General features: G+C 43.4%; 1 protein-coding gene across 1 annotated transcript in view; it reads left to right on the forward strand.

The window, feature by feature from the left end:
* The window catches only part of LOC126252015 (uncharacterized), a 62,535-nt gene that overhangs the window by 6,524 nt on the left and 31,016 nt on the right, over window positions 1-24,995 (forward strand). The window contains exon 2 of the mRNA XM_049952799.1: window positions 3,505-3,784. Coding sequence (XP_049808756.1) covers window positions 3,579-3,784 — 206 coding nt within the window. The 5' untranslated portion in view covers window positions 3,505-3,578. The remainder of the gene's footprint in view (window positions 1-3,504; window positions 3,785-24,995) is intronic.

A 24,995-nucleotide genomic window follows, 5' to 3' on the forward strand; every position in this document is an offset into this window, starting at 1 on the left:
AGCATCTTAAATGAGCTTTTATTTTTGATCTGTTAAGGATAAAGAGTGTTCTTTGCTGTTTGTATACATGTCGTTATTAGTTTTTAAATCGTAATTACATATATTTGAAAAAAACACATAAATTATGAATTCATATCTTTTAGCACATGGTGTGGTTTTTCTGATGTGTTGTGTTTCCACAGTGACCGTTTTGTTCCACAGTTTGTCATCTGCAATCGCTTATACCTTAGAGTAGATAAATTGTTTAAGCCAAAATTACGATTTGAAAACTTGTTATTTCTATACCTGAAATTATTTAATTCTATGTGTGTGTGTGTCTATTTACATAATGTTTTCTTTTTATTCATCTATATCGCTGTCAAACACTATATATTGTGTTGCCACTGTCACTGTCAATGTCACTGTTTCACTGTTTACCACAGGCCCCCCACAACCGCACGAGTGGTCAACTGTGAAGAGCGGACAAATTGAATAGCTGGGCGGCGGCCATTAGAGTGGTAAACTGACGCGCGGAGTTCGAATGTTTATACATCGCTTTTGGTTATAAAATGCCTTCCCTTGACTTAGGTCACAAACATAATGCCTCACTTAAATACGTTACTACAATATACTTTTTAATTTATGAACAAACAGCAACTAGTCACTGTTTATGAATTTATCTTACGTACTACATGGAATCTGCCGTAGCTAAAAGTTACGTACTGGACCCCTAGCATTTTTCGTAGTTCTTTTACGATAGATGTACGCAAAATTCATCAAAATACTCGAAGATTTGCCCACTATATTAATAGATATTTTCTGACTCTACCTTGCTTTAGATTTTATGACGAGAATTGCGTTATATATGGCATAGTGCTTTGGCAACTCACGACCAAATTATCAAGTTTCAACCTAACCTAGACCATGAAAACACTACAGATCAGCCAACTTTCTTCAAAATGATCAGAACATATAAAATGGTATTCTGTCGGTCGGAAATGTTGCCCCCTGACAGCGTGTAACCATTTTTGTAACAGCTATGGTTTTGAGAAAGGAAACCTGCAAATAGATGCACAGACATTATACTAATACCGTGTTACAAAAACATTTATTAAGGAAGTGCACTGACATACAAAACAACTTAAAATATACACTTACCTGTGAAATGTAATATTCGTTCCTATCTCGAATTTATTTGTACAATTAATCGCTGCATGACTCTTCACCACTGTACTTCTTTTGAATAGAACGTACAGACAGTAGAATTACGAGTAACAAATACTGTATGTACGTCCCAACAAATATACAACGTTGAATCAGGGTCTTCATAAACAACAGTACTACACAACACATCAGATTACAACCACTATAATGGCGTCCAGCCGAAGGTTCAAATTATCCCGCGACTGCAGCGCCATCAGTGAGTCTAGTTATTTTTTACGAGGTCTTTGGTTTACCAGCTGTAAAAACAAACATGGCTGGCAGTGGAGCAATTGAAGGTGTAAAAACAAGATGGCTGACAGTGGAACAGTTGAAGGTGTTCCTGGCGGCTCTTCTGAATCTTTCAGAGGTGTCTGTGATATGTTTGTGTGTGTGTGTGTGTGAAAAGGGAGTGTGTGTGAGTGTGTGTGTGTGTATGTGTGTGAGAGAGAGAGAGAGAGAGAGAGAGAGAGAGAGAGAGACAGTAGGTTTTTAGGATTTGTGTGTGTGTGTGTGTGTGTGTGCAGGGGGGTGAGTGTTTGTGTGTGAAAAGGAGAGAGAGAGAGAGAGAGAGAGAGAGAGAGAGTGACAGTAGGTTTTACAACTTGTGTGTGTGTTTGCGTGTGAAAGCTGGTAAAGCGAAACAGTGACAGTGACAGTGGCAACACAATATATAGTGTTTGAGAGTGATGAAGATGAATAAAAAGAAAATGTAAGTGAAACGTTATGTAAATAGACACACACACACACACACACACACACACACACACACACACACATACATAGAATTGAATAATTTCAGGTATAGAAATAACAAGTTTTCAAGTCGTAATTTTGGCTTAAACAATTTATCTACTTTAAGGTGTAAGCGGTTGCAGATGACAAACTGTGGAACAAAACGGTCACTGTAGAAACACAACACATCAGAGAAACCACACCATGTGGTAAGAAGGTATGAATTCATAATTTATGTGTTTTTTTTTTCAAATATATGTAATTACGATTTAAAAACTAATAGCGACATGTATACAAACAGCAAAGAACACTCTTTATCTTTAACAGATGAAAAATAAAAGTCCACTGAAGATGCTGCAACTGCAGTGAAACATGTTTGGGTTAAAGAACAAAACTGTGTTTTGCTAAAGGCGGACCCTGTCAAAAAACATACGTATTGTTAAAGCAAACACTGAAGAAAAGAGCTTCAACCCCAAGATGATTATTGTTCTATACGAGGTGTGGCTAGAAAAAAACCGGACTAGTACTGGTGAAACAATAAAACGAATGCAATAAGACTGAAAGTCGCGTGGCCTGTCACGTGACTCTCGCTCCGCCTACTGCTCGAGTTTCATCTGTCATCTGCCTCCTGCACTCAGTCTGCCCGTGGCGTCTGTTTTAAGTAGTTGACGTTTTGTCTGTGCGTCGGAAAATGTTGAGTGTACAGAAAGAACAGCGTGTTAACATCAAATCTTGTTTCAAACTAGGAAAATCTGCAAGTGAAACGTTTGTAATGTTACAACAAGTGTACGGCGATGATTGTTTATCGCGAACACAAGTGTTTGAGTGGTTTAAACGATTTAAAGATGGCCGCGAAGACACCAGTGATGACACTCGCACTGGCAGACCATTGTCAGCAAAAACTGATGCAAACATTGAAAAAATCGGTAAACTTGTTCGACAAGATCGCCGTTTAACAATCAGAGCAGTGTCTGAGTTAACAGGAGTTGACAAGGAAAGTGTCGAACAAGTTTACCGATTTTTTCAATGTTTGCATCAGTTTTTGCTGACAATGGTCTGCCAGTGCGAGTGTCATCACTGGTGTCTTCGCGGCCATCTTTAAATCGTTTAAACCACTCAAACACTTGTGTTCGCGATAAACAATCATCGCCGTACACTTGTTGTAACATTACAAACGTTTCACGTGCAGATTTTCCTAGTTTGAAACAAAATTTGATGTTAACACGCTGTTCTTTCTGTACACTCAACATTTTCCGACGCACAGACAAAACGTCAACTACTTAAAACAGACGCCACGGGCAGACTGAGTGCAGGAGGCAGATGAAACTCGAGCAGTAGGCGGAGCGAGAGTCACGTAACAGGCCACGCGACTTTCAGCCTTCTTGCATTCGTTTTATTGTTTCACCAGTACTAGTCCGGTTTTTTTCTAGCCACACCTCGTATTGCCTGCTTCACTGTCTCCAATTATCTATAACATTTTCCGTTCGGTTATCAGGGCGTAGTGGAAGCAGTTCCATTCTGGCTTAAATTCGTCGTTTTTTTTCTGATACTAGATATGCAGTCGACGCCAAATTCGTGTACGTATTTCAGTGGCGAGGTCCGTCGATACTTCGGTCGGCGAAGGATCCAGAGGAACGCCCCAACCGGTGCCTGCCCGCGACACCATGCGGCTGCTGCTCGTGCTGGCTCTGCTGGCGGCGCCCGCCTTCGCACGCTACGACAGCGACCGCGCCGGCTACACTTACGACGACGACGCGTACACTTCTGAGGACGCCGGTGGCCGCTACGACCGTTGCCGCGACGCTGCGTGGTCCCGGCGCGACTGCCTGCCGACGAGCCACAACAGAATCGTCACCAGTCGTCCTGACAGGTCAGTCAGCCACAAGCCTTCAGTCAAGTCAGTAGTAGCTCATTATACCAGTACCGGTTCAGGGGTCGATCCAGTCTCACTTTAGTAGTGGACGCTTCGTAAGGACACTAGTGAAGTAACGTAGGCTAAACAAAAAAAATATTTTGTTTATTTTTGTTAGGTAATTTCCTAATGTACACACATCAGTGTTTGGTTGCTGTTTCCCTGCGTCGAACATTCTTCCCACAAACGCGTCACATTTGCTACATGTGCTTGGAGGTACTACCCAACCTAAAAACTTTCGACTTGTAGTGGCTATAGTTATTATTCTGCAAATTACGTAAATGGTGGTGCAATTTTGTTCAGTACACTGTTCTCAGTTACCAATAGAAATATCTGTACTTATATACGCGTTACATCATATATATTCTTACGTCAATATATGACTAACGGGGGAGGGGGGGTATATATACTATGTGATCAAAAGTATCCGGACACCCCCCAAAAATACGTTTCGCATATTCGGTGCATCGGGCTGCCACCCACCTGTCAGGCACTCCATGTCAGCGACTTCAGTAGTCATTAGCCATCGTAAGAGAGCAGAATGGGGCGCTCCGCGGAGCTCACGGACTTAGAACGTGGTCAGGTGATTGGGTGTCACTTGTGTCATACGTCTCTATGCGAGATTTCCACAATCCTAAACATCCCTAGGTTCACTGTTTCCAATGTGATAGTGAAGTGGAAACGTTAAGGGACACGTACAAGCACAAAAGCGTACAGGTCGACCTCGTCTGTTGGCTGACAGAGACCGCCGACAGATGAAGAGGGTACTGCAAGTACTATGACAGTTAGGCGGGAGGTGAGAAAACTTGGATTTCATGGTCGAGCGGCTGCTCATAAGCCACACATCACGCCGGTAAATGACAAACGACGCCACGCCTCGCTTGGTGTAAGGAGCGTAAACATTGGACGATTGAACAGTGGAAAAACGTTGTGTGGAGTGATGGATCACGGTACACAACGTGGCGATCCGATAGCAGGGTGTGGGTATGGCGAATGCCCGGTGAAAGTCATCTGCCAGCGTGTGTGGTGCCAACGTAAAATTCTGAGGTGGTGGTGTTATGATGTGGTTGCGTTTTTCATGGAGGGGGCTTGCACCCCTTGTTTTGCGTGGCGGTTCTACGCGCTTCAGTCTGGAAATGCGCGACCGCTACGGTCGCAGGTTCGAATTCTGCCTCGGGCATGGGTGTGTGTGATGTCCTTAGGTTAGTTAGGTTTAAGTAGTTCTAAGTTCTAGGGGACTGATGACCTCAGATGTTAAGTCCCATAGTGCTCAGAGCCATTTGAACCATTTTGTTTTGCGTGGCACTATTACAGCACAGGCCTAACATTGATGTTTTAAGCACCTTCTTGCTTCCCACTGTTGAAGAGCATTTCGGGGATGGCGATTGCATCTTTAAACACGATCGAACACCTGCTCATAATGCACGGCCTGTGGCATGGTGGTTACAAGACAATAACATCCCTGTAATGGACTGGCCCGCACAGAGTTTTGACCTGAATTCTATAGAACACCTTTGGGATGTTTTGGAACGCCGACTTCGTGCTAGGCCTAACCGACCAACACCGATACCTCTCCTCAGTGCAGCACTCCGTGAAGAATGGGCTGCCATTCCCCAACAAACCTTCCAGCTCCTGACTGAACGTATGCCTGCGAGAGTGGCAGCTGTGATCAAGGCTAAGGGTGAGCCAACACCATATTGAATTCCAGCATTACAGACAGAGGGCGCCACGAATTTGTAAGTCAAACTTGTAAGTCATTTTCAGCCAGGTGTCCGGATACTTTTGATCACATAGTATTTCAGGGCAGAGGTTGCTCTGATTTGTATACATCGTAACGAAAATCCGAGTTCTTTGACTCTTCTTCTTTATTTAAAACGGCTCGTCTCGTAACATCGCAACCCAATTATTTTTTGCTTCTAGTTTACTAGACTGTTTACCTGTGGCTGTAAAAACAGGCCTACCAATTTTTGTTAAAGGTATGGTGAATTTTTCATTAACAGCTGTCAGAGGAACATTAAAGATTTTGTGAAGAAAGTACGTTTCTCATAACTGAGATCGCTAAAAATGCGCGCTAGGCTGGGCTAAGCCTTTTCGGTATGTATGTGAGCTACGTTGTGAACATCGAGCCACCACACTTTTCCTGTTGACACTAGCATCAACAGCGAGCAATCTAATAAGACTGCTCTCTATCTGATAAACGAATTTATACCTACACTGATGAGACAAGACGTAATGACCAGGCCGGTCCGAGTGGCCGAGCGGTTCAGGCGCTAGAGTCTGGAACTGCGCGACAGCTACGGTCGCAGGTTCGAATCCTGCCTCGGGCATGGATGTGTGTGATGTCCTTAGGTTGGTTAGGTTTAAGTAGTTCTAGGGAACTGATGACCTCAGAAGTTAAGTCCCATAGTGCTCAGAGCAATTTGAACCATTTCGCAATGACCAGCTAAATGCAAGCTAAGTAAGGAGCCAATGCAGTAGTGTACTCTCTGTAAAACCGAATTGGAATACCATCAGGACCTGGAGATTTATTTATTTTCAACCCAATCAGCTGCTTCACAATCCCAGGGATGTCTATCACTATGTCCTCCATACGGGAATCTGTACGAGACTCAAACGGCGGTATGTTTGTACGACCCTCCTGCGTGAAAGGGATGAAGGGTAACAGGCAGGTTCCATATTTCTAGAAAGCATTTGAAACGACATTGGTTGCTTGCAAGTGGGATTGTGGGCACGTGACGCGGTAAGGGAAGTATGCAAGTGGAGCAAGGAGCAGTGGCCGGCCGAAGTGGCCGTGCGGTTCTGGCGCTGCAGTCTGGAACCGCGAGACCGCTACGGTCGCAGGTTCGAATCCTGCCTCGGGCATGGATGTGTGTGATGTCCTTAGGCTTGCTAGGTTTAACTAGTTCTAAGTTCTAGGGGACTCATGACCTCAGAAGTTGAGTCCCATAGTGCTCAGAGCCATTTGAACCATTTTGAACGAAGGAGCAGTGGCGGAATCAATCTAGTGACGTTAAGGGCGGCAAATTCGGAAATATACTGATATAAGCTACTCTGATAAATCGCGGAGCTTGAGAACGAGCATCTCGGAAACAGAGAAGCTGATCGGCTGTTCGCGTGCTACTGTCGTGAGAATCTATGGACAGTGATTGAAGGACGATGAAAGCACGAGTAGACAAGTTGCTGGACGGCCACGTCTCACCACAAAACTGGGAGGTTCGCCCCATGTGTGAAGCACTACAGGTGGCGAGCTGTGGCAAATCAGACGATAGAACAGGAGCGGCGTTAAGTAAGTAATCCAACACTTTTTCCCGAAAGCATGTTAGTTTTGTTGAGGACTCCAATACACCATATTATTCCGTTGTATTGTAAGTAGGCTGTTTAGGTTTTTTTATTGGTAACGCCACCTCTGTATGAAAATCACTGGCTGTGCTGTGTGCAGTCTGTGGCTTAGTTCCATTGTGTCTAACTTTTGCTGTGTTTGTCTCTGATTTTGTTCCATTGTGTCTAACTTTTGAAGATTTTGTTCCATTGTGTCTAACTTTTGAAGCTTTTGCTGTGTTTGTCTCTGATTTTGTTCCATTGTGTCTAACTTTTGAAGCTTTTGTCCCATTTCTTGCATTAATTGTAATAACAATGCACTGGTGTCTGAAACATGTTCCTCAGTGCTATTCGGCAATGCATTTGAACCGGCAATATTCGCAGTTTGAAAAGCAGAAAATGTGTCTTGACCTATTTGAGAAAAGGGTGAGGACGCAAAACCTGAATCTACAGTATTTGCAATATTGTGTTCTGTCATTCCCGATTCCTGAGGCGAGCTGTTGCCGACCGATCGATCGATAATGCTTCCCTCTTCACTAATTGTTTCACTGTCCATGCCATTGTTTGCCGCCCGCTCCATTTCCCTATGCACAATTACCAAATTACTACTTTGAACATTAGTTAATTCATTACTCTGCGGCGCTAACACACTGCTTTCGTCTTCACTGTCATTTCTCAGTTTACTTTGGAGCCTAGTATTACGTTTTTCACACGCCATTATTGTCACAATATTTCACACGACAACACAGAAAAGCACAATTTGAAGAGCAAAAATAAGAGAACACATTAACATAACACTGAAAATAATATCTAGTTAATTGCAGCAGCGAAATACTTGGTGCAAATCCACATGCGTGCCACACCTGTTTTACTGTACAACAATGAAAGACTGCAACTACAAAGGAGATTCTCTCTACAATTACGCGCTAGCAATAAACAAAATCTACACTAATTACACAAACTACAAGAAAAAAATCAGAAGATTCCAGTGAGGTATCCTCGGCTAAGGGTCGACATATGAAACGTCCCCTTAAAACATTTTTACAGGACTGTGCTTAAACTGACACACAATATTTTTAGCGCAACGCAATCTGACTTTCAATAATCTCTACAAGAGAATGGCCCTGACTAACATTAACCTGTACTTTTCAAAAATCACTTACCTCACAAAAATCTTGGTTACTACTGCAATACAGCAAGCGCCACTACTGCCAGGTTGATATCATATATATATATATATATATATATATATATATATATATATATATATATATATAGAGCAGTTCATGACAAATTTCACAACTCCGCCATCTCTCTTCCCACATCCACCACTGCTGGCGGCTCACCTCCAACTGCGCAACGCTACGCGCTGTTCACAGCCAGCTGCCTAACACTACAATGGCGAGTATTACAACAATGCAAAGCAGCCACAGACTGCACACAGCACAGCCAGTGATTTTCATACAGAGGTGGCGTTACCAATAAAAAAACCTAAACAGCCTACTTACAGTATTTTTGGTACAAAACCCTATTTTTCAACACAATCTCCGTTCAATGCAACTGTCTTACGCCACCTTCGCAAGAGGTCCTGTATGCCCGCACTTTATCGCCACTTTATTGGTCGACGTCGAAGCCAACGTCTTGCTGCATCGATAATCGCCACTCATTCACTTACTGCTTCCCGCGGAGTGCATCGTTCACTGGGCCAAACAAATGGAAGCCGGAAGGTTCGAGATCCGGGCTGTAGTGTGGAATAGGAAGAACAGTCCAATGAAGTTTTCTGAGTTCCTTTCATGTGCCGCTGACTCGTGTGAGCCCTTGCGCTGTCATGGAGGAGAAGAAGTTCGTTTGCATTTTTGTGGAGACGAATAAGCTGACGTCGTTTTTCCAATTTCTTGGGGGTAGCACAATACACTTCAAAGTTGATCGACGCACCATGAGGGAGGACAGGAAACAGAATAACCCCTTCAGAGTCCCAGAAGACCGTTGGCGTTACTTTACAGGCTGAGGTGCGGCTTTGAATTTTTTCTTCGGAGGAGAGGTGGTGTGGCCACTTCATGGATGGCCGTTTTGTGTCCGGTTCCAAGGGATGAACCATGTTTCATCGTCTGCGTTGTCGTGATCAGCTTAGTAACGCCAAGCAATTCCGCACAGATGGTCCTTTGCTGCTCGTGATGGTCTTCTGTTAGGCGTTGAGGAACCCAGCGCAGACACAACTCTGAGAATCCCAGCTGGTGAAAAAACTGGTTAAATGGCTCTGAGCACCATGGTACTTAACATCTCAGGTCATCAGTCCCCTAGAACTACTTAAACCTAACTAACCTAAGGACATCGCACACATCCATGCTCAAGGCAGGATTCTAACCTGCGACCGTAGCGGTCGCGCGGTTCCAGACAGAAGCGCCTAGAACCGCTCGGCCACTGCAGCCGGTCCAGCTGGTGGACGAATGCGTCAGTATTAGCAACAGAGACATCCAGTTGTGCAGAGAGGTGTTTGATTGTGATCCGTCGATCACCTCAAATGAGAGTGTCCGCACGTTCCCACATTGCGGGAGCCACAGCTGTGTGCGGCCAGCCGGCACGCGGGAAATCGGACAGGTTTGCGCGACCTTGTTGCGATGACGAGAGACACCTCGCCCAGTGGCTCACTGTTAGGCCTCCGTAGACATTCCGCAAGCGCCTATGAATATCTGCGATGCTCTGGTTTTCCGCCAAAGGAAACTCAATGACAGCTCTCTGCTTAGAACGCACCCCGTTACAGACGCTATTTTGAAGGCTACGTATAGCGGCGCCACCTATCGGCAGTTCGTGAAGCTATAGGGACTGAAGCAGGAGTAATTAACGATGTCCCAGAACAAATTCCGCACTTTTTAACTGAAAATGGCCGAGAAAAAATGTGTTGCAGCACTTATTGAACGCCCCTCGTACTGTGGTGATCCAGTCACAAGTGTTTCGGAGCAAAACGTTCAGTACAGATCGTTGAAGATAGAAATGCCCCGCAGCAGACGACCCTTACTTGTGCCCATATTGCCTCTACGACTTCATCATTTACAGCTGCGGTGGGGACTGGAACACAGTGATTGCCCAGCGGATAAAGAAGAACCTGTCTCCTAGACGGATGGCTGTTGATTATCATGATACCAGGTCGATGGTCGTGTCTGCATCCGCCGTCACCAAGGCGAACGACAGTTCTAAATACGGGCCACGCCACAGATTCAGGCCGAAGAGGGTAGTATTATGCTACAGTCGACAAAAGCTTTGACTTCCGTGGGACATTTGACGGTCATTGCGAACATTATTGAGGACCACCTACATGATTTCATGCTTGATGTCTTCCCGACGGCGATGTTTCAAGCGGGTAACCATCCTCGTCACAAGACCAGATTCGTGTAGAGTGGTTTAAGGAGCACCATAGCAAAACTCACGCTGATGTCTTCGCCTGCAAATTCGTCTCACGTGAACTCAACGAATCACTTCTGGGACGCTATTGGTAGCCAGCTCCACGGCCACAAACCAACGACCCTTAATTTACGGGAAATTGCGTGATCGGTGCGTCGTGCATAGACATCTGGTGCCACATACCTCTGCAAGCCTACCAATGACTTAAATCCATCCCACATAGGTCATAATGTTTTGACTCATAAATGTAGTCTGCGACGAACCCTCAATAATCGTTCTCTCATTGCTGCCTCCGATGTTCAAATTCCTTCGACCTTTAGCAGCCGAGTAATACATATTTTTAACACGTTTTTATTAAGTCGCTTTCTTATCTGCTTGCCGGCCGAAGTGGCCGCGCGGTTCTGGCGCTGCAGTCTGGAACCGCGAGAGCGCTACGGTCGCAGGTTCGAATCCTGCCTCGGGCATGGATGTGTGTGATGTCCTTAGGTTAGTTAGGTTTAACTAGTTCTAAGTTCTAGGGGACTAATGACCTCAGCAGTTGAGTCCCATAGTGCTCAGAGCCATTTGAACCATTTTTTCTTATCTGCTTGTTCAGACAAATTTTTCAATTCATTTTAAAGTAACTTTCTGGTGAGCTACGGACTTGTAACTTTCAATACAACTCAGAACTGAATGACAATGCACTATTAACTCGCTTTCTTGTCTGGTGTGCGGCTAAAGGTACTTTGTTCTCCACTGTAACTTTCATTATAGCTCAGAACTCGACGGCAATGCAATATTAACCTGCCCTCCTGTCTGGTGTGTGGCGGTGCTATTTATCCCTTTTACTGTATCGCTTGCGAGTGATTCTTGGTAAAAACGGTTCTTGGTAAGCCCCCATGTGGACTCAATTCGCTCTAATTTATACCTTCAAGATAAATGTTTGAAATAGACTGAAAATTTTAACACACACAGAAGTAAAAAGCAGAAAATAATAATTTATATAAACTTTTTAATGTAACATTTTCTTAAAACTAACTGGAAACCCGGCCTCTGTGGCAGAGCGGTTCTAGGCGCTTCAGTCCGGAACTGCGCTGCTGCTACTGCCGCAGGTTCGAATCCTGCCTCGGGCATGAGTGTGTGTGATGTCCCTAGTTTAGTTACGTTTAAGTAGTTCTAAGTCTAGGGGACTGATGACCTGAGATGTTAAGTCCCGTAGTGCAAACAAAGATGACCAAGTAAAAGAAAACAAAATAAAAGAGACAGAAACAAAACACGATCAACTATGACCCGCCTCCATGTGGCGGGACACGGGCAATGGTGCGATCGGATGTGGGAACTGGTGTGGAGGTTCAGCCATATCAGCGCCCATATACCGATCGCAGCGGCTAAGTGGTCAATAAAGACCCATCTTAAGCAATTAGATGGTGGATCGTAAAATCAGGGTGGCAAGTGAAAAAAAAGTGCTTAGAGCCATTTGAACCATTTTTTGAGCTGGAAAGTATAAAATAATTTCTCCTAACTCCATACAGATTCCTAACTCGATACAGACAGTCCTGAAAGTTTGTGCTTATTATATTTTAATAGATACGAAAATACTTGTAGAATTTAGAACAAAAAACGTGGGGTGCATGCAGTACATAATTGATGCGTGAGTACTTCACCTCCTTACTATTATATGTTGCACGGCCCCACGGTTTTCGTTTTAAATTCTACAGGTAATTTCATAGCTATTAAAAATTCACTAGTACAAATTTTCAGGACTATCTATATGGGGTTAGGCATCCGTATGGGGCAAGGAGAAACTATTTTGTACTTCTAATACGTTTTAAAAATGTGTTACGTTAAAAAGATTTTTATTTAAGTAATTACTTATTTTGACATGTGTATGGTCGGTGATCTATTCCGTATCGGTAAAGAGAATTCTTTAAAGAACATCTTTTTGTTCAAGCTTCGCATTAGAACCGAATGACAGAATTCCACGCGTTTTCCATCATCTCACGAACGAAATTCACGCTGAAATGACGCATGATGCGAAGGGAACCTCTTTGTGTGTAAAATGTGAAAATGGCTAGACTGATTTATTATGGAGGTATTCGCAATCTCTCTGGAGCTAACATGAGTGTTACAGCAAATGCTGCTAGAACGTAGATTTATTTAGCTCTGCTCATTGAGGGCAAGCCTTTCCGCTTTGCATCCCACTCCGTACTCTTCCAACAACAACTTTTCTTTGTTTGTTCTCAGAAGTGTTACATTGATGGACTCATCCTGTGAAAATATTTTTCTAATTTTCCTTACTTGGTGAAAAATATTTTCCGTAAATTTACTGAAAATGGAGACTTTTCTGCGTCCTTTTGTAGTCCTTTGTACCTTGGTGTCCACTATTTCTGCAAATGTACTGTATACTGATCACTCATCCCAGTCTGCATGCGGAAATCCGGAAAGAGGTCGGATCTGTTTGTTGCCAACAAATCATTCATGGGTTGGTTACTGAACCATTTGTTGTAGGTAATTTTCAGAGACAATTTTTGTAATTGTGTCGCAGGGAGTTTTCCTTCGTCTGCCATTTATCGAGTTAAGATTTTCTAAATCAACAGTGGGGTACTTAAAATCTTCAGAAACCATTATTGAATGTTTTTGTACCATACGTCAATCGGTTAGATGTTAGAAACAGAAAAATATTTTACGTTGTAAATTATGTATTTTCTTCGGAAATAGCCATTGGATTTTGGACTGTGGAACATTGCTGTATGTTAGTATCAGCGTAGCTGAAGGCGATTTTAGGCAAATTCTCTTGGAATTAATTTGATTTTTGAAGACAATATAATTGTCAGTTACTTTCCTGAATGACCTAGAATAACTATGCTTACTGGCAGCATGTGGTGCCTTAAACAGAAAAGTAACGTGTATCTCCTTCTAGGGTTCGAGACTGTTAAACTCCTCATCGTATTCAGCTGTGCTTAAAATTCAACTAGCAAAACAGTCTGCTAACTGTTCTTACAAGAAGTGGCAAATCTTTTACTTGTGTGGTATTACGTAAAATAATGAAGCTACGAATAAGCGAGCAAATAACTAAAAGGTATATTTTTGATTTTTAACTTTAATGGTACTATCGCAAACAGTTTTCAATTTTTTAGAAATGCTGAAACATTCCTGATATCTTGCTTACGTAAAAATGTATCCGAACACACTGAGGTTTTCCATAAACAGAAAACGAACAAGAAAAATGCAAAAAAAAAAATAAAATAAAAAAAATAAAAAACAGCTGCTCAATGTTCTCTATCTTACGAATCAAAACCGATGTACGTCCAAACTTCTGTTTACCTGAACTATTATAAATAGCACTGACTTCCAACTATTCATGCACAAACCACAACGTCGTAAGACTGTCCTTTCAAATGTTCGTATCGTTTGTTTAATGTAAGTAAACAGTTAAAGGACTACTGCATTGCCACACCATCAATTATTTTCATTAAAAACGTTGATACGATGGTGTAAACTCCATTTTCGTCGATCCACCAGCTTAATGAAACATTAACCGCGACAGTCCTCCGAGAAACACCGCATTCACGTGAAACGAAATCCGCTTTCCGCACGTGACGCCGAATAGAAGGGAAATTGAATGCGGTTTTTCCAATCTCTTACTCAGCCGGATAACATTGAAAAGAAGCTAGGAAATTGGCTTTTCAGCCCAGGAAGCACGCTGAAAGCCGCGTATCTAATAACACCGTTGCCCGGAAACGCACGACATTCTCAAAAGAATACTCTTGTCTTTGACGCATTTCAAGACGATGTTGCGACAGACACCAAACAACTGATTTCACTGTTGGAAAGAGATTCACATTGATAACCGAAGCCTGTTTGTCAGAATTTCTAGATTGAATTTTGAGTTTATTTTACTCAAGGATGTTAACTTGAACAAGTGAAAGATAGGCATCACGGTATAACTGTATATGTGTGTGGGTGTGGGCACTTTATATATTTTATGATTTTGGTTGGGGTGGCTTTAAATATTGTGGGCTAGCATGAGACTTTTAATTAACTTATACCGCGATAACACTCGTACGGACATCGGCTGCCACTAAGTACGTGCGATACATTATTTTTTTAAACACAACGCGCGACTCACCGCCTTCTAATACATAGTTCGCGTGAGCGCTGAAATTTAGAAAAGAAAAAATGTGTATTCTTACGCAAACTGTAATTATTAATATGCGTCTCAGGGGCTACTGGTTATTTATGTACCAAACTACGAGGGTTGTTTTTTAAGTAAGGACCGTTTTTATTTTTAAAAAAAGATACAAATACTTTTGTAAAAAAAATTTTATTTTCTGATTCTACACACTTTTACCTATTTTTCTACATAGTTGCCTTGTATATTTAAGCACTTGTCATACCGTACAACTAAGTTTTTAATTCTCTCTTCAAAGAATTCGGCCGCCTGCTCCGACAGCCAAGACTTCACGGCCGCTTTCACTTCATCGTCGTCATTGAAGCGCTGCCCGCCAAGATGGTGTTTCAGGTACCGGAAAAGCTGAAAATCGCTAGGAGTAAGGTCGAGGCTGTATGGTGCCTGGTCCAAAACTTCCCAGCCAAAAGAATCAATCAAATCCCGAGTTTTTTGAGAGGTGTGAGGCCTAGCGTTATCGTGCAGGAGCAAAACTCCTTTTGTCAGCATGCCGCGCCTTTTGTTTTGAATTGCTCTGCGGAGCTTCTTTAGAGTTGCACAGTAGCCATCTGAGTTGATTGTCGTTCCTCGTGGCATAAAGTCCACTAGCAAAACACTGCGCCAGTCCCAGAACACAGTTGCCATAACCTTGCGCTTTGACAGCGTCTGTTTGGCTTTGACCTTGACGGGCGAGGTTGTGTGTCGCCATTCCATCGATTGTCGCTTGCTTTCGGGAGTGATATGGGATACCCATGTTTCATCTCCAGTGACAATTTGACTCAACATGTCATCCCCTTCTTCCTCGTAACGAATCAAAAAGCCCAATGAAGTGGCAAATCTCTTCCCTTTGTGGTCCTCTGTGAGTAGTCTGGGTACCCACCGAGAACACAGTTTCTTAAAGTTTAGGTTTTCAGGCACAATTTTGTTCAAAACCGATCTTGAAACTCGTGGAAATTCCAAAGAAAGAGTGGAAATTGTGAATCTTCTGTCCTCACGAATCTTTGTTTCGACTGCAGCCACCAAATCATCAGTGATCACAGAGGGCCGGCCTGAGCGTTCTTCGTCATGGACGTTTTGACGGCCATTTTTACCGAGCGAGGTGGCGCAGTGGTTAGCACACTGGACTCGCATTCGGGAGGACGATGGTTCAATCCCGTCTCCGGCCATCCTGATTTAGGTTTTCCGTGATTTCCCTAAATCGCTTCAGGTAAATGCCGGGATGGTTCCTTTGAAAGGTCACGGCCGATTTCCTTCCCCATCCTTCCTTCACCTGAGCTTGCCCTCCGTCTCTAATGACCTCGTTGTCGACGGGACGTTAAACACTAATCTCCTCCTCCTCCACGGCCATTTTTAAACTCTCTAACCCATTGACGCACTTTACCTTCACTCATTGCAATCAAGCCATAAACTTCTGTTAACTGACGATGAATTTCTGCAGCTGATAGGCTTCTCGCGGTCAAAAAACGTATCACTGACCGTATCTCACACGCGGCGGGCGATATAATAATGGTAAACATTATACAGTAGCACAGCGATGCGTACACGTCAGCTACAGAGCTGCAACTTGCATCAGTGTGAACGGGAAGGATGCCGGCAAGTGGCGTGGTGGCTTGTTGCGGCGTCCGCGCGAACTACGGGACTATACGTGCGAACGGCCCTTACTTAAAAAACAACCCTCGTACATAAAGATTAACTGAGATATTGCGGAACTTACTGAATGAAAATAATTTCAATATTTTTTGTTCATTGTTTGCAAGGCAAAACTGGAGAGAATCTCATCTGCCGTTAGGCGTCCAAATTCGAAACATACTGAACTCATTCCGGTGCTGTGAATTTTGGTATCACTACTGTCTTTAACTTTGAAATTAATGAAAGATCAAAATTAAGAAGTCTCTCGTTTTTACATGTAATAACATGAATCGTCAACGTAATGGCCGACTAAATCCTGCTAGGGGAGATGAGCTCCCTGCACTACGAAGTTCTGTAAAAACTTAGTTAATGAGAATTAACGGTTGCGATCATGAGAGGTGACAACTAAGTCAATAATACACACTTTCTAATAACAATTTCTATTATAGTTTTCAAAAATACAGATCAAACTTACGTTAATTATCAGACACCACTACAATGATGGCCTACCGCTAGACGAAACAAAAACAGGAGAGCTTTCAATAAAGCAATAGTCTCTGGTCATGTTCATTTTCATTACACAAATAAAAAGATTGTTCTTTTATTTTTATATCACATCGCTGTTTGTGATTTTTGGTGGTGTTATTTAACTTTTTCTAATCTTTCTTATACATCGCGCACACGTACACAGTCTTGAAATAATTTATAATTCACAAGTCTCACAACAAAAACCTCCTTTCCCTTTCTCCAAATGTCCATTTATGTGACGTAGCGTCATACTGGGTGTTTCGTCCTTTAACCAGCGTAACAGCAGATGCAGCAGCACTGGCTCAGGAGCAGTGTACAAAGGCTGCTACACTGACAATTTGAACAGTATATTGTTATTCAGTTTACGAGTAGTCAAACCTACCGAAATTCATCACTTGATTAATGTCCAGAAGGCTGGTGCACGTTTTCACAACAAGTTCCGTAATGTTTTGATGTCCGTGGCACATGATACTTGTCCGGATCAGGTACATTACATGGTAAATCCAGACCACTGCAAGTTGGTGGAGGGCTCTGCCCATAATACTCCAAATGTTCTCGATTGGGGAGGGATCCAGCAACCTTCCTGGTCGGTAGGGGGTTTGGCAAGCACGATGACAAGCAGTAGGAACTATCGCCATGTTGTGGGGAGCAGTCCGCAGCTTGCAGTAGCGTTTTCGCTTCCCGCGCACAGCGTCCCGGGTTCGATTGCCGGCGGGGTCAGGGATTTTTACCTGCCTCGAGATGACTGGGTGTTGTGTCGTCTTCATCATCATTTATTCCTCGGTCGGAGGAAGGCAATGGCAAACCACATTCACTAGGACCTTGCCTAGTACGGCGGTGCGGGTCACTCTCATCGTCCCCTACGCTCCTCGGAGTATCTCATCATCATCATCATCATCATCATCATGTGAGGCGCATTATTTTGCTGAAATGTAAGCCCAAGGTGACCTGCAATGAAGGGAAACAAAACGAGGCGTAGGCGCGGAAGGGATCCTGCTATGACAAGAACGGCACCTCAGATCATCACTCCCGTTTGTCGGGCCGTTTGGCGGGTGACAGTCAAGCGGGTATGCCACCGTTGACCGGGGCGTCTCCAGAAACGTCATCGGCCTGGAATCTCATTGACTGGAGTAGAATTACCTTCAGTGATGAGTCCCGCTTCGAACTGATCCCCAGTGATCAGTGAAGTCGTGTCTGGAGGTGGTGAGACACCAACCTGACTGTTGCCCGCCATACGACTCGACAACCAGGAGTGATGGTCTGGGGTGCCATTTCTTTTCATAGCAGGACCCCTTTGGTTGGCATCCGCGGCAGTCTTACAACATAGCAGTACGTCGTCGATATTCTAAGCCCCGTTTTGTCGCCCTTCATGGCGAGCCTTCCTGGGCTTACATGTCAGGAAGACGATGCCCATCTGCACACGACCTGAGTTTCTACTGCTTGTCTTCGTGTTTGCCCAATTCTACCTGGGGCATCAAGGTCACCGGATCTCCCTCAACTGAAAACGTTTGGAGCATTACGGGCAGGGATCTCCAACCAGCTCGGGATTTTGACGTTCTAAAGCGCCAATTGGACAGAACTTGGCACGATATCCCTGAGAATGACATCCAGCAACTCCGCCAATCAGTGCCAAGCCGAATAACAGCTTGCCTAATGGCCACAGATAGACCAACGCATTATTGACTTACTGAGTTTCTGAAGCTATTTCTCTTGAATAAATCATTCAGTTATTATGAAACTTTAATTATTTGTTTGTCTGTGTATCTACCTCACATCTAATGATTTTTATGCCATTCGGATAATTCTTTCGTGGTGCGTCGTTTTTCTCATCTTAGAGTGTAGAAACAACGTGGTTGCCTTCCGTAGGTGCCGTGAAGCAACATGACAACACCCAGTTCCATATGATACACGCAAAAGTTGCGTTATTCGTACACCTGTAGTGTGAGTCTTTCGTGCCAGACACACATATCAGTCTTCCATGAGCGATCTCAAAATATTTGCAACGGTTAATGTAGCATTTGGCGGCAATAATTTCCGTTCCGGTGAGGTTGCACTCCATCTTGGATTGCTGAAAATGATAAAAATCAAAGAAGATACATTTTTGTAATATTTTCCTTGTTGTTGTGGTCTTCAGTCCAGAGACTGGCAGCAACGTCAACAACCATCAGTTTTCGTGTGGTTCTCGAGAAATATTGAAAAATATAGATAATTTAGTGTGTGTTCACCTACAAATTAGTGTTACCGTGTGTTTTTGCGGTGTCAACGCATCCCTGAGCAGCGCCAAGTCGTGCTTCGGTGGGCAAGCTGTGCGGACAGGCCTTGTCTACGTGCTCGCTGCGGACGGCCGCGTGCTGACAAGTAAGTGGGCGCTCTTGCGGCTTACACGTCACTTGTATAATTGAAAATGAATCGAACATGAATATGACGCAACCGATTCGCAAAGATACTTTGAAGTTCACGTTCGATGAACGTTTTGCACGACCTAAAGCATTCGAAGTAGAACAGTTCTTGCGCGATGTAGTAAAGCTCAGTTCCACTGATATAATTGGGATCCACTTATCGATTGTGAGTAGCACAGTTTATGTAAAGATGGTGAATACTAAATGCTGTGATAAGATTGTTGAAGGATGTGGAGGATCTTTTAAATTTAATCACTGTGATGGAAACGTTGGTGATGTCAAAGTAGATCATGCAGGTTTCGGGATAAGAACAGTCCGTATTTTTGAACTTCCCTTTGAAATAACTTCGGAACAAATTAATTGCGTCCTCAGAGCATACGGGAAGGTCATTAGTAATGTTGCGGAAAAGTGGACCACCTTTCAAACGTTTCCAGTTTTAAATGGTGTCAGGCAAATAAAAATAGATTTTCAGCAGCACATTCCCTCGTATGTTTACGTATGCGGTTATAGAGCTATTGTGATGTATGATGGACAGCCGCGTACTCGCTCCGGCTGTGGACAGACTGGACACGTACGTTCCGAATGTATACAGAGGAGAGTGACGCAGTTACCAGCGGGGGAAGCAGTCCCACCCATGACGATGACGACCTTACCAGTGACATATGCTACGGCTACCCGTGACCACACTGCTACGACATTGAGTTTCGCTTTGGAGAGCAGTGGCTACAGAAAAGACGACGACCAAAGCTTGTCAGTGACCACTAGCTCTACTGAAGTAACCACTGTCGTTCCGTCGCCTGAAGCGGCGCCCATCACAGAAGCAGGATGTCTTTCCAAAAATGACGGAACTATTGAGCAAGATGTACAGAGAGACGAGAACGAGGATGCTGCACAAGATCCCAGCACGGCTTCCGAGACTGAAGAGCGACAGAAATCCGGATCTCTTCCCCAGAAGCATAAAAAAACGGAGGATAGCTCCACCTGACGCTCCTCAAAAGGTACAATCAGTGCGTGAAAACGCACAACAAATCGGCCGCAAAATCAGTGGTATGACTTCTGTCAATTTTGACGTAGACCCACAGACAGCGCACACAGCGGCAAAAGACTAGTTTCGAAAAGTAAAAACGCAGACGCAACAGGATGGCGAAACGAAACGGTCCACAAGTAAGGAAACAAAGAACATGACTCCGTCTCAACGTCGGCCAGAGATAGAGTTGTCTCATCGCAGTGATACGAGAAACTGGGCAGATATCATTGAAGAATTTCCCGCAGATGAGGAAATGAAGGAAGTGTCACACCTACCAGGAGGAAAGATACCAGTGCAGAAAGACAAGCAAATGAGTGACGAGACATCGTCTCGGCCATTACATGGAAAACCTTAGGCTTCGTCGACAGTGAGCCATAACGACTTGTATACTTACTTAATTAATCACGAATTCATTACAAGCTTATAGAATCGGGACTTTGAATCTAAACAAGATCCGTAGCGAATTAAACCTTAACAACTTGCAATATATGCTCTATGCCGTCGATATTGATGTTATTATGTTACAAAAAGTAACAGATATTAGACTAGATGCCATCACAGGTTACAAGCAGTCGTAAATCCAGGGAGCGACCGTGACCTCGGAACGGCGATACTCGCCAAAGAAGGAATCATCATCAAAGATGTCGAGAAACTGACAAACGCCAGAGGTCTAGCTGTCACCATTCACAGTACGCGTTTTATAAATATCTATGCACCATCTGGCATCGGAAACAGGAGGCGAAGAGCTGAATTTTATAAAGATGATATAGTTCCCCTTTTCGGTGGCCGCTACGAGCATATCACTTTTGGAGGTGACGATAACTGTCTGCAAAAGACCAGACGCCTCATTTTAATAACTGTGCAGAACTCGGAGCCGTAATTACAGAACTCCGCTTAATTGACACCTGGGAGCTCAAGAACGGCGCATTGCCGTGTTTCACTCGTATTACGAATCATTCCGCTAGTCGTAAAGACAGGATCTATGTAACAGTCGACCTGGAAACGCACGTCCTCCAGACAGAGTTATGGCCCACTATCTTTTCGGATCACGCTGCATACATATGTACCATGAACCTAAAACGGCAAGAAACGTACAGGGGACGAGGCTTGTGGAAGTTGAACGTGGAACACCTAAAAGACCCTGAATACCATCAAATATTCAATAACGTATGGAACGCGTGCGAGAACAAATTCACTTCATATACCTCGGCACTGGCATGGTGGATGAAATGTGTGGAACCCGCGATAAGAAAATCGCTGATGAATTACTCCCGCGAGAAAAATGTTTGGCAAAAACGGACGATAGAATATTACTTCCAAGTCCTTCGTGACCTGTACTAATCTGATGTATCCGTGATCGCCAACTACGTGGAAATAAAACGGATTCAGGCTAAACTTCTCGGATTGAAGAGGAAACAGCTGGAAGGTCATCAAGTAAGAGCAGGACTTCACGATGCCGTAAAAGGAGAACAAACATCCATATATCACGTGATTAATGAGAGGAAGGGGCAACGCAGGAAAATAATAACAGAACTAAGATCTTCTGACGGCAGATTACTGACCAGCAAAGTGACATCAAGAACAAAATTCACAAGTACTTCACAGAGTTATTAGGTAATACGACAATGGATATCCCGGCGGACAATGACTTCATGACGGGATTCACACGCAGGCTCGACCCGGTAGAAGCAAACAACTTGTTAACTGAAATTACAGAAGAAGAAGTCGCGGACGCTATAACACGAAGCCCGAAAAATAAGTTTCCTGGGCCTGACGGAATCCCGGCGGAGTTTTATCAAATGTTCAGAAGGCAGTTGATTCCCAAATAAGCGTGTATCTGTAACGAACTAATGAATCCCGCCAATGGCGTCCCACACGACTTCCTAGAAGTAAACCATTGTTCTAATCCCGAAACATCCTGCAGCAAACTCTGTAACAAATTTTAGGCCTATCACTCTCGTAAATTCTGACTATAAAATATTTGCCCGCATCATAAATGAAAGATTAAAATCTGTATTGAACACAGTCACTGGATCATATCAATCGAGCGTAGGGAAAGACAGATCCATTTACCAAACACTTTGCGACTACAGAGTTATTATTTCCATTGCCGCATCCTGTAAAATAAAGTGCGCCATCGTATCATTAGCCTTTGAGAAAGCGTTCGATAGAGTCGATCATGCTTATCTTTTTCACACCATGCGTGCCATGAACTTTCCGCAAGGTTTTATCAACATTATTACCAATCTTCTGCAGTAGTCGACATCGACAATTATGGTAAACGGTCAGTCCAGTAGGCCCATTGTAATGAAACGTTCGGTGCGACAAGGGTGCCCGATGTCTATGTCACTCTTTGCAATAGCAATTGAGCCATTACTTTTTCGCCTGAGCCACAACCTACAAGGATTCACTACACGCGGCCGTAGGATTGTCTGCAGGGCATATGGCGAAATAAAGGAAATTGTCACCATGACATGTCTTGGGGTGGAGTATAAAGCAATATTCGGCAGACCGTCGCAGTTAATTACAGAAGAATCCTCAACACCATCCGTGCTTGTATACGTCAGCACAATCTCCGTACTCTTGATGAGACACAAAGAGTGGCTCTCGTCAACATCTATTTATCCTCTAAATTAAATTACGTGGCGCAAGCCCTGCCAATGCCGAGGGAAGTGGCGAACAGGATTTTGGCTGCTTTTGGCCACTTCGTCAGCCGCTGCCACATCTTCAAAGTCAAGTACCAAACGTTGACTCTACCGACTGACAACGGTGGATTGAATCTCACAGACGTGTACAATAAAGCACAAGCATTGTACGTCTGTAAAACATATAAACTGTGGAAGCGGTCAGTCAACAGTGTTGCCGCATTTCTGTTAAATGAAATAGCGCCGACCAGCCAGGACGCCCCAATAGACGTTCACCACATCCCAAATGAACGCTACCACCTAAAACATTTCTTCGTAGAATATAGCTACATTAGACTGGAAACACCCGAGAAAGCTGTCATCAAAGTCAAGAAATTATACCAAAACTTAATGAACTTTCAGACCAAGAACATCATAGAACAAAAATACGTCGGTCACTCTTGGCATGATATCTGGAGGAGTACACACCACCCGCATTTACCAACAAAAGTGCGGTCATTGTGGTACTATTTTGTGAATAGGAAATTTCCAACAAACTCCAGACTACATTCCATTCATCTGGCTGATTCCCCTTTGTGAACCACTTGCAACATGATTGACACAGATGAACATCAATTTGTCTGTGGAAATGCAAATAATATATGGTTGTCAATCAGAAAAAAATTAGCAACTATGCTGGGGAAAACCGCCGTATTTGATAACGCCATCGTGCCTTTTATACCCGGAAGGAGAACTATACCCCACCTGGAAGAAAAATGCCGTCAACTGGTTGAAGGGACACGCGGTATTTTACCTGCTGTCCAGTAAAGAAAGGAGCGAAGGAGAATTTTGGACGTACATCTCCGACCAGCATCACAAGCTACTACGCATGAATAATTATTATGATACATACGCCAACTTCCTCAGAAGAACAGTCATGTGAGCTCCATTTTCGAGGATGCGATTCAGAACATGAAGAAACAAGAGACAATTTGATCTTTGAAAAACAAAAACAAATACTATCAAGTGACGAACGTCACTATCTGGTTTAGACTTGGATTTTTTCTAAAATGTCAAGGAACGTGTAATTAATTTTAGTTTGTTTTATTACTTTTAAATGTCAATTGAAAATTATGTACTACTGTGGAATGTTATGACCAATAAATTGGAGAAATAAAAAAAAAGACTGGTTTGATGCAGCTCTCCATGCTACTCTATCCTGTGTTAGCGTCTTCATCTCCCAGTACCTACTGCAACCTACATCCTTATGAATCTGCTTAGTGTATTCATGTCTTGGTCTCCCCCTACGATTTTTACCCTCCATGCTGCCCTCCAATACTAAATTGGTGATCCCTTGATGCCTCAGAACATGTCCTACCAACCGATCCCTTCTTCTAGTCAAGTTGTGCCACAAATTTCTCTTCTCCCCAATTCTGTGCAATACCTCTTCATTAGTTATGTGATCTACCCATCTAATCTTCAGCATTCTACTGTAGCACCACATTTCGAAAGCTTCTATTCTCTTCTTGTCCAAACTATTTATCTTCCATGTTTCACTTCCATACATGGCTACACTCCATACCAATACTTTCAGAAACGCCTTCCTGACACTTAAATCTATACTCGACGTTAAAAAATTTCTCTTCTTCAGAAACGCTTTCTTTGCCATTGCTAGTCTACATTTTATATCCTCTCTTCTTCGACCATCATCAGTTATTTTGCTCCCCAAATAGCAAAACTCATCTACTACTTTGAGTGTCTCATATAATTCCCTCTTCATCACCCGACTTAATTCGAATAAATTCCATTATGCTTGTTTTGCTTTTGTTGATGTTCATCTTATACCCACCTTTCAAAACACTGTCCATTCCGTTCAACTGCTCTTCCAGGTCTTTTGCTGTCTCTGACAGAATTACAATGTCATCGGCGAACTTCAAAGTTTTTGTTACTTCTCCATGGATTTTAATTCCTACTTCGAATTTTTCTTTTGTTTCCATTACTGCTTGCTCAATACACAGATTGAATAACATCGGGGAGAGGCTACAACCCTGTCTCACTCCCTTCCCAACCACTGCTTCCCTTTCATGCTCTTCGACTG

The sequence above is a fragment of the Schistocerca nitens genome, chromosome 4, assembly GCF_023898315.1.
Source record: "Schistocerca nitens isolate TAMUIC-IGC-003100 chromosome 4, iqSchNite1.1, whole genome shotgun sequence".
NCBI lineage: Eukaryota > Metazoa > Arthropoda > Insecta > Orthoptera > Acrididae > Schistocerca > Schistocerca nitens.